Source organism: Mizuhopecten yessoensis, unplaced genomic scaffold (assembly GCF_002113885.1).
Source record: "Mizuhopecten yessoensis strain PY_sf001 unplaced genomic scaffold, ASM211388v2 scaffold8745, whole genome shotgun sequence".
NCBI classification, from domain to species: domain Eukaryota; kingdom Metazoa; phylum Mollusca; class Bivalvia; order Pectinida; family Pectinidae; genus Mizuhopecten; species Mizuhopecten yessoensis.
In genome coordinates, this window is record NW_018407700.1 from 1,948,757 (window position 1) to 1,960,112 (window position 11,356).

The 11,356-nt window shown below is 36.4% G+C and overlaps 2 protein-coding genes across 5 annotated transcripts in view; both read right to left on the reverse strand.

Moving 5' to 3' along the window:
• Positions 1-1,799, reverse strand: part of LOC110456423 (cornifelin-like) — a 7,768-nt gene extending 5,969 nt beyond the window's left edge. The window contains exon 1 of one of the 2 annotated variants that reach the window (XM_021507180.1): positions 1,543-1,799. In XM_021507180.1, coding sequence (XP_021362855.1) covers positions 1,543-1,578 — 36 coding nt within the window. In that variant the 5' untranslated portion in view covers positions 1,579-1,799. The remainder of the gene's footprint in view (positions 1-1,542) is intronic. The other variant, XM_021507181.1, reaches the window with a different exon arrangement.
• The window catches only part of LOC110456424 (cornifelin homolog A-like), a 20,606-nt gene that overhangs the window by 7,866 nt on the left and 1,384 nt on the right, over positions 1-11,356 (reverse strand). The window contains exons 2-4 of one of the 3 annotated variants that reach the window (XM_021507184.1): positions 10,917-11,076; positions 10,627-10,766; positions 9,856-9,940 (exon numbers count right to left, since the gene is read on the reverse strand). In XM_021507184.1, coding sequence (XP_021362859.1) covers positions 9,856-9,940; positions 10,627-10,766; positions 10,917-11,076 — 385 coding nt within the window. Of the gene's footprint in view, positions 1-9,333; positions 9,941-10,626; positions 10,767-10,916; positions 11,077-11,356 lie in introns of those variants that run through there. The other 2 variants (XM_021507182.1, XM_021507185.1) reach the window with 2 other exon arrangements.

Below are 11,356 nucleotides of genomic sequence, written 5' to 3' on the forward strand. Positions count from 1 at the left end.
CGACAGTGTAATAAGGTATAACGTTACCCACAGCTACAGTGTAATAAGGTATAACATCACCAACAACGACAGTGTAATAAGGTATAACGTCACCCACAGCTAGAGTGCAAGAAGGTAGTGTTTCATCCACAAAGACAGTTTAATAAGGTAGTGCTTCATCAAAAACGACAGTGTAATAAGGAACTATTTCACGAACAACGACAGTATAATAAGGTATAACATCATCCACAGCTACAGTGTAATAAGGTATAACATCACCAACAACGACAGTGTAATAATGTATTACTTCACGAACAACGACAGTGAAATAAGACAAAATCTTCACTTACAACAACAGTGTTATAATGTAGTACTTCATCCACAACGACAGTGTAATATGGTATAACATCACCAACAACAACAGTGTAATAAGGTACTTTTTCACGAACAACGACAGTGTAATAAGGTATAACGTCACCCACAGCTACAGTGTAATAAGGTATAACATCACCAACAACGACAGTGTAATAAGGTATAACGTCACCCACAGCTACAGTGCAAGAAGGTAGTGTTTCATCCACAACGACAGTTTAATAAAGTAGTGCTTCATCAAAAACGACAGTGTAATAAGGAACTATTTCACGAACAACGACAGTATAATAAGGTATAATGTCACCCACAGCTACAGTGTAATAAGGTATAACATCACCAACAACGACAGTGTAATAAGGTATAACATCACCAACAACGACAGTGTAATAAGGTATAACGTCACCAACAACGACAGTGTAATAAGGTAGTGCTTCATCCACAACGACAGTGTAATAAGGTACTACTTCACGAACAACGACAGTGTAATAAGGTATAACGTCATCAACAACGACAGTGGAATAAGGTACTACTTCACGAATAACGACATTGTAATAAGGTATAACGTCACCAACAACGACAGTGTAATAAGGTATAACGTCACCAACAACGACATAGTAATAAGGTACTACTTCACCAACAACGGCAGTGTAATAAGGTATAACGTCAACAACAACGATAGTGATATAAGGTAGTGCTTCATCCAAAACGACAGTGTAATAAGGTACTACGTCACGAACAACGACAGTGTAATAAGGAAGTGCTTCATCCACAACGACAGAGTAATAAGGTACTACTTCACGAACAACGCCAGTGTAATAAGGTATAACGTCAACAACAACGATAGTGATATAAGGTAGTGCTTCATCCAAAACGACAGTGTAATAAGGTACTACTTCACCCAAAACGACAATGTACTAAGGTTATACTTGAACACTAACGACCGTGTTATAATTTATTACTTCACCCATAACGACAGTGTTATACAATTATACTTCATCTATAACGACAGTGTAATAAGGTAGTAGTTCACCCGTAACGAGAGCGCAAGAATTTGCTAGACACAGACCTTGTAAAAATTAAACTTCATTTTTGTACTAGCTAAAGAACTGAAAGATTATTTATGGCATGTGAAATAATTTTTCGCTTTTTAACAGCACATGAAAACAATCTAATGGAATAAATTGTATTTACCAGAAGTTGCTGTCCACCTTGGTTTTGGTCCTGCATTTCGAAGTGTACGACCTTCCTTCGTTATAAATAACCTAATAGATATGCTGTATGATCTTACTCTGTGATTTTACTGTTTATAACAGCATGCGATGAAGTCGATACATACTACGCTAGGTCCCCTATATGACACAAGACCTCGGGCTTAGAGTGATGTTATCCGATCACATTACAAGTACTTTTCCATCGTTGCTTACTATAAGCACGGTCTAGAATCATTGCCTTGTTTCACAGTACACAGTCAAGTACGTATTGCTATATGATTGGTCTCTTTTAAACGACCCTCTGTCGTACTTGGCAGTGTTACCGTACGGGCCCAAATAACAATAATTGCATGTATTTAACGAATATGAGCAGATGGGTTTTCAGGAGAAACATATTGTATCAAGGCGGTATCAAGATATATCTTCAGTGGTCACAAAATCGACTTTCAAAATATGATTCATTCGTTACTACAGAAACAAAATATCATTATTATATTGTAATTCGAAGATGACATTTGTGCACGGCTTGGTCACCGTACGTAGCCATAATGTTTCATGTCTCAACAATTGGTTGCTAGAGAACATTTACCGAAGCTGTGGTCATAGAAGGGTGTATTTGTGACGGTTCTTCTATTTTTTCCCCTTCTTCCTTTAATGTTATTTCTCATCTGATTGCCACAAGGCCAATATCAGTCTATCGTTTTCTTTTTCTATGGCCAACCCTTCCTGTAGCATGGGTTCTTCTATCTTCAGCACATGCCATCTCTGTGCCAGTGTCTGCTGTCCAGCTTTCCCTTCCGCTCGAACAGCTGGCTGCAATGTGTGTTGCTTCTACTGGGCTCCCGTGCAGTTATCTCATTATCAAGAGGAAACGGAGTTCTTGACAAGTAAATACGGGTCTACAAATGTCATACACATCTTGTAAAGGAAGTAAAGAAACGTTCCTACCTATTTTGTTCCTGGCATCTGACTCCATTTTCCCCCTTACGATGATAAGGTAGTGACTCTCTACTCCCTGTACTAAAACATGAGCAAGGGAATGAAAGAGCTGAGAAATCGGTTTTAACACTAAACACTTACTTTTAATAATTCCCACAATGAGTAAGTTATATATTCTATCATAAACTACCTGTCAGATGAGAACAACACCAATTAATTCAACCTGTCGGTGCCACTAAAAGGAGGGGTGCAATTTTGGGTCTTCATTTGGCAATCGCCGATAAGTTTTATTGCAAAACATACTTTGGTGTTATACCATTATGTTGTGACATTGGATTATGGTCATAGTGAAGGCCCGTTGTCAGTATAATGTGACCAGTTGAAGTGTCCTGCTGGGTGCCTTCGGCAGTATGGTTCAGTGAGGTAGCACTATAAACACGAACATATCGCAACCTCCCAAAACACACACGCATACACTACACGCCTGCATCTTGCAACATGGAAGGCCGTTCTTAATTGACCATAGCTGTTAACAGGACAATAAACAATACTAAATAAAACCAAACCTAATCATAGTGGAGGCCGTTCCGTGACATGAGGGGGGTAAGGTTGGACCGAAATCTTACATGGCCTCTTTGTGACTAAACTGCATATTTCTTTTTTAATATTTCTTCATATATTTTACGTATTGTGTCACACTAAAGCGGCATATTATACAAGAAAATGACAAAAAAACCCAAAACAGCCAGATGTTTATAAGTAGGTCACTATGACCTTGTTATGTATCGGCCTATTCATGTCACCGATGCACTCTGATAGCCTGCAGAAGGCTCGATTTGGCACACCTCCCTTCCATTGAAGTGACAGGAAACAGTATTGTAGCCCAGAAAAAGGGAGATAATCAAATACATATATACACTTTCTTTACACATTCTTAATATGAATGATTATGCACACACACTATTCACTCACGCTGATGGATATTTGCAATGATTATCTATTATATATCAAGTCTATATCCATCTCAAATTCTATGATTTTATTTCCCAAACTATCTGTTCCATATAGTAAGCAATAGAGGTGTCAGTGATGTCAACACAACGAAACCTGAACGTTCTGGGTCCACGGTTTCCACCATATCTTGACATCGCCTACTGAAGACCAGTTGTGACGGCATGCAAAGCCACAGCTTGAAACACATTTCCGTCCCGTTATTACTGTGATCCCTTAGTGCTATCTGATGCACTCACGTTGTAGGCCGTATAGCTAGTACAATTTTAATGAGGAACCAACGTTTTGGCGTGGGCTGTCTTCAAAACCGTTCTCCTTTAGCCATATCTGAGTCTATATCACCGAGTTGGAACCAAATAACTGTTAAGAAGTGGTCATGATGCTAGTAAAATCAAGGAAAACGGCGGATGTAGAAGTGGCTTATCATCATTGATTTCAAGTTGAGGAGGATATATACCTGTATCTACCTAAGATAGAGTAAAATGTTTACGTACACGAAAGCACAAGTAACGAGTGACTGAAGGGACGCATGTAAATAGCTGTCGAAAATGCAAGTTGATATAATCTTAGTTTGGAATAACTTATTGCATGGATATTACAAATGCTGATAAGGCAGAGAGATACATTTATCACATTGATTAATTACACCGAGGGAAGGTAGATTATATCAAGATTGAAGTTGAGGATTCAGATGTAGAGATGAACAACGTGCATCGAATGTTGGATTAGTTTACACTTACATGATAACAATCATTCAAAGTATTGTAACAGCAGTTTAAAAAATATATGCGAATGTTTGTTATATATGAATTATCAGTGCATTGCACGAAGACTGACACGAGATTGTGCTAAGGCTAATTGTAACATTATACGACACAAAAATCTATTAAGGTGAAATATAAGAGGAGGAACTGACGTAGGGTCTAGGGAACGATTACCCGCTCAGGTCATCAGATTCTGTTATCAGATTGAAGTGGAAGTGCCTTCCTCGGATTTGGTATCATCTCAATTCTTTTGAGTCGATTTCGAGTTGAGAATGCATCCTGTTGTATTTGCATATTGCATTTGTTTTATTTTACACTAAGTCTAAGTATGAACCACTGAAACAGCAAATTATTCTCATAAATATGTGTCCTGTTTATTATGGTGTACGATCTGTAATAAAACTACATGGTATACGTTTATTTGGTACAAATGTATGCTCCCCCGGTGTTGAACACCACATGGAATACTTTTCAGTGTAACTGTGCTACAAATATACAATATCTAATTAGTGATTATGGACAAAACGCCAAAGCATGGTATGACATAACATTACAAATACTGACAACCAGAGATATGTTCAAACGACTACCCTGTTCGATTTTGTACACTCAACTTGTAATTCATATACATGTCAGACACAAATGACCACAGCTTATCCTTCATGAACCAAATGAGTAACATTCAAATATTTTCGTTCTTAAAATAATCTAACCATGACGTATTAAGAACAGGTTTGATTCGAGGCTCTCCAAGGGAGACAACTGAGGATTCATTAAATAATTTTTCTTGATTGAAACTAATTTACGTTGATTATAGACACAGGCATAATTCGTATCTATGTCCATATGATAGATATAATAGATTACTACAAATATTATATCATGCTAAATAAGTATATAGACTTCCTACAAAATACACTTTCCTAGATTTTTCATACACTTGTTTAAGGTTTGAAATATTTCTATTCATACATCAGCAACATAAAATACAATTTAAGTGCAACTCCCTATCATAGCACGAGAGGTACACACAATCAAATGCATTAGAATCGGTTAACAATTCCAAGCTCGTCAAATACAATAAAGGATATAGCAGACCATTAATCACAGCTTTTACACGAGACGTTTTATTGCGAAATCAAAGCAGTCTCTGTAGAATGGTGAGGTCCGCACCCATAATGAGATTCAGTAAGTCAGATATTCGTAAAATGAGTTATGAACATGTCTCTCAAATTGTAATCACAACAGAGAGAACAGATATAGGCATACATATACAGAAGTCATATCTCCGGATGTAGGTTTTTTAGTGACTTTCGCCCTTTTGCAGTCCTTAAGAAATGAACTAGTATTGATGGACTTGTTATAAATATTCATTCACTTTATGCAATATGTATCATTAAATAAATTAAAGTACAAGAAATCTTCACGAAATAAGACTAGTTAGAGTTAATTTCAGCATTGCTTGTTTGGCGCAGTATCGTCTAGTCATATACTTTTGACCATCGTCAGTAAACTGACACAAACATTACCGGAAGTTCTTCCGGAAAACAGAAGAATTAATAACTGATTAAAAAGCACGCATACAAGTGGAGTTTGCTTGATAAACATGTTATCTTGCTCAACATTAACACATACCGGAAAAAAGAGTGATGTATGTTATTCATGGCCTGGTCTTTTTTGTAGTCTGTTAAACGTACGAAAGTGTCGTATGCAAATGAGGCCACATCTCCTCGCCAATTGTTTTCCGCTTCAGAAGAGCAGAGGAGTAATTCTCATATCGATAAACACTGTTTGCAATGAAACGTTAATTTTGTTTTGCAATGAATTTCCAATTTCATCAAACTTAAAAAGAATACAATGAAAACGTAACTTACCATTAACCAAATCCGGTATAAGACTGCACACAAATAATAACAGGTTCTATTATAACTAAATAGCTAAAATAAATAAATTTATTAAATTATATGATTTCGTTTAAATTCCGGCAGGTGAAATTTATTGAAATTCTTTTTGTGTTATATTTAAAGGAGTTTTATGTTGTTAGTTTGTGTGTTTCCAATAGTAGATTGTACACTTGTCTATGGCAGTCATTAGTAAGTACAACAGTTTTCTAGGGATAAGAGTACGAAATCGTGTTACTTCTTAAGTACACGGAAACACGAACACAATAGCACGAGGATATTTCATACAGTGCATTGTAATATAAGTTGCTCATTTCATCAATCGTTCATTCTGTTGCTTGGTTAGACAATTCTTTGGAGTTGTTATATCTTACAAGTCAGTAGTCATGAATGGAACTGACCACACGATTATAGTGTTCAATTACCACATGCTCAATCTCAGCTATCATGTACCAGCGTCACCTAAAGAGAAAATAGTTCTAAAATAACGTCTTACAGGCAACAGCAATATTGAAGTCCTCATACTCTAATAAACATAACACACGTTTTTCTCCGTTTTATTGAGGTTCAAGGTGGCTTTCCTTTTGTTTTGGTTATCCCTGCATTCTTGTGATTATATTTACGAATTAACTCCAGGTTTCCAAGAGTGTCCGTGTGTGTGACGCTGTAGTAAAGTGTTCCCTCTGTATAATTTCCCTACCTTTCAGCACTTGTTGTAATCACAAAGGGATACAATCTAAACTTAATCAATCTCCATACATTTTGTGTACCCAGAATTGTTTTGCTTAATATTATGATGGGATATGTTGGAAATGGACAAAATCCCGAATAATGTGAAATACGAGCTCCAAGGGAGTTTTTGGGGGTCAACTGATTATTGAGCGATAACATACAGTGTATGTGATAAATTCATGTTGATATCTATTCTGATGTTCTTTATATATAAATGATGATTATACGAAAGAAGAAGAAAAAAGAAATCTGGCAGTTAAAGATTTCAGGGTGAAATCCTTTACTTCAATACATCTAGTCAGATAACCCACTTATCTTTCTAGATAAGTGCAGGAAAACTCCAGCATAATTGTATATCTGCTTTTTGAATGTGTTTGATCGTGCTGAGATAAATTCAGAGTCTTTCTCTTTGTTTTGATAAAGGTTGATGGTGTCAGTTATTTCGGACTAGCTATGTTAAACCAGGATTTACGATGCCCATGAACAACTGTATACTGCATGGTTTTCCCCACTCCGTTACTCTGCTAACACTAGTATTTTACTGTACGATTTGACTGGCATTAACATAACCTATGTGAAATACAGGTGTCTTGTTCTAATAACGTTAATTTTCAGAAAATTGTATAAGTTGTATTATCAATTGTGATTCTCATCGGTGCATTATTGCTATATATGCTATTTATAGTAGATAATACAGAGACAAGTTATTGCGAAGGAACATATAGAATAACATAATAGGTATCCAAGATCAACAGCTCGACCTTTCTGCCTTCTATGACTTCTTCAGGCGGACTCTATATATGTACTTTGTATGTTAACGAAGAATATGTTTGTTGTGTATCATGCTGCCTTCATTGACTTTGAGCCTTCTACGGCACTCAGCTGCTAGTGTAGTCTTATCATCTGACATCGTTCACACTAGTTGGATTCGTTCTCCAATATAAAGATAGTTTTTGTTGCTCTCCCGTCTTTTTGACGATACTTGAAAAATGTATTGCAACATGTTAGTAAGCACCCTTCCTCTTGTAATTAAAGTACTCAATGAAGAAAAATTCATTGTAATATATGAACTCAAATCTGAAAAATGTGATCTTGTTGTAAATTGACCGAGTTTGTTTCATTTCACTATTCAGATACACAGAGGATAAAAACTGTCCTCTAGGTCTTATCTTACGTCGACAATACAGTTCCTAATGTAGTAAGATAAAATACTTAGGCTGTTGGTAAACATTACTGATTTACAATATTTAACTGTTTCCTCATTCTCATGAGAGGGTTAGCTAGATAATATTAGTTGGAAAAACCTTACGTATGACATGAAAGCGTTGATTGTTTAACAGCAAGAAACCTAGTTTAACAGCAGGAAACTTACTTTAACAGGAAACTTTGTTTAACAGCTGGAAATTTAGTTTCACAGCAGGAAACGTAGTTTAACAGCAGGAAACTTACTTTAACAGCAGTAAACTTAGTTTAACAGCAGGAAACTTAATTTAACAGCAGGAAACCTACTTTAACAGGAAACTTAGTTTAACAGCAGGAAACTTAGTTTAACAGCTGGAAACTTATTTTAACAGCAGGAAACTTAGTTTAACAGCAGGAAACTTAGTTAAACCTTTCGTATGACATGAAAGCGTTGATTATTTAACAGCAGGAAACTTAGTTTAACGGCCATTAACTTAGTTTAACAGCAGTTAACTTAGTTTGACAGGAAACTTAGTTTAACAGCAGGAAACTTAGTTTAACAGCAGGAAATTTAGTTTAACAGCTAAATACTTGGTTTAACAGCAAGAAACGTATGACATGAATGCGTCGATTGTTTAACAGCAGTAAACTTAGTTTAACAACAGGAAACTTTGTTTAATAGCAGGTAACTTAGTTTAACCTTACGTATGACATGGAAGCGTTGATTGTTTAACAGCAGTAAACTTAGTTTAACATCAGGAACCTTAGTTTAATAGCAGGTAACTTAGTTAATCCTTACGTATGACATGAAAGCGTTGATTGTTTAACACCAGGAAACTTAGTTTACACAGTATTGTATTTAATGATTATTTTTCAATTATAGCCTTTGGCTGAGGTCGATACCTGGATTTATCGACCCGAAAAAAGACATATTAACAGAGGACGCAGTCCGAGGTGAATATATCTTTAATCGGGTCGATAAATCCAGGTATTGACCGAAGTTAAAGGCTACAATTGTTTTATTATTTTCAAAACAGTAATGTTAGCAATCTGAAAAAAACATAGCAAAAAGCTGCGGAAGCGAGACGATACGTTCGTTCATTATTCTATTTTTAGAAACACCCTGTCCTTCAACAAAAATCACGCGCTCCAAGTCAATATCGGCTTTTATCGGTGGACACGTGATTCACTTCTGGCCAATCACTTGTCGGGAATAATATGAAAAAATAATAAACACATTTATTGAATGCATATGATTTAAGAAGGATGGAATACAAGCTGGATATAGGTGCCTTCATCTGGGCATTTAGGTGCTAACACAACATTGGAACTTCCATCCGTAAGCGGCAGCAGCGTTCGTGTAATATAGTAAATTTATTGTCAGGAGACAAAAGCTTTGGAAACACTTAGGTAACAAGTCAATGTACCTCTTTGTTGTATACACACAATGGGTTTGGCCATTATTTGTACAGCAAACACACTTTATTCTGCTGTTATATTTTAATCACCTTGGAATAATTAACGTTTATCATTAACAACGGCGACACGAAATACTATCAATTTGATATGCATGCATTACATATGCACCTTATCACCTAACTACCGTAGCGATTACTCAGAAATAATAAGTGATACAACAATTGTTCAATGTAACAGGCAATTTCCATAAAAGGTTATATCTTGGCCTTACATATGTAAAATGAAAGTTCGTCAAACTGTTCCACCTACATGGATACTATGAGCCTCAGACGGGTTAAAGGATGCCCATATTGTCCATCTCACGTGACATCTGACAAACTGCACACGGGCCGCAACAGGCCAGAGTCATACAGTCGTTACAGACGGATCCCTGGGAAAATAGAATGTGTTATAATTGTAGGTATTTAAAAAAAATGGGATTTTTTTAGTATATATCATAGTTTTACAATGACGTACACCACACAAGGCATAACATATATGTACCCAATATACTAGTACATAATGGTTCTGTAAAATGTTTAACGCACCAGCGGCATACGTACATAACATTAAAATAGAAATACGGATTACAGATGCATATACTTATATATTAAGTTTGTTGATGTAGATGTCGAAACAAAGTAAATAGTTTAACACCGCCCTATACGGTCATTTCATCCCTCCAACAGCGGCTGTAATCGTCGACAGATTGTTCTGATATATCTAGATAATGGGGAATAATGCCCATAAAAAACCCTTATAAAGTTTGGAATTACGTTTGGCTGTTACAGAAGATAATCGAATCTTAATAGAGTTTTCCATACTTGTCGGCATTAAACCACTCCCACCTTTCAGCGATGTACCCTAATCACATCTCTTAATGTTGTATCCAACATACCTCTGTCAACGACACATCATCTCATTCATATCTGTTCACGATAAACCCCATTCTGCTCTTTGCAAACTTACATTTGTCCCCGATAAGCCACACTCTACTCGTTCCATTTTTCTACGATACACCTCATCAGCTATATTTACGATACTCGCATTCATTACCCACAATGCACCTCTACTCACCTGTATCCCTCCTATGGTTCTGAGCCTGGCCCTGACGATGATGGTGCCACCTGGTACACAATAGGGAATGCAACAGCACTCTTCTAAACGGGAGGCGTTCTTACACTCCACAAATGGCAAACAACACAACGTCAACAGACCTGAGGAAACAAGTATTTTTCAAAAGGCAAAAGTAGGAATAGGTACATTTATCAGGTGCATTTAAACGTTTCCTCGCTGTACATATTCCACATAGTTAATAAGTTGTTACAATGAAAATATGTTGTAGAGTGACAATCCATTTAACTCACACATAGGTATGTCATCAAAGCAACCGAACAGTCCCGTGGTCCATTTTCTGTGTCCTTGAAGGCCTGTCAACATAAGTGGATTGCTGGCAGGTTCGGGCTGGGTAACAATTACGTTGGTAACGGACGTTGTCGGTTGCTGGTTGTACCGCATTTCCTGCTGCTGGATATATTTATGTTTTAATAAACGGCACATTTGTGCATAAAAATGTAAGGCACCTCGTTGCGTTACTCATAACTTTATTATCAAAGGAAGTGATGTTAGAACATAAGCTGTAAATTATGTTACTTTCGCTAAGATTTCTAGTCATTGCTCTTAATATCCTGTTGTCAAGAGTTAACACAGAAATGCCTGCGCATAGATAAAATCAACAGTTAAGGGTTATTATAAGTTGATAAACAAATACATGCTTTTGCTGATAATAAATTTATAAATACACATT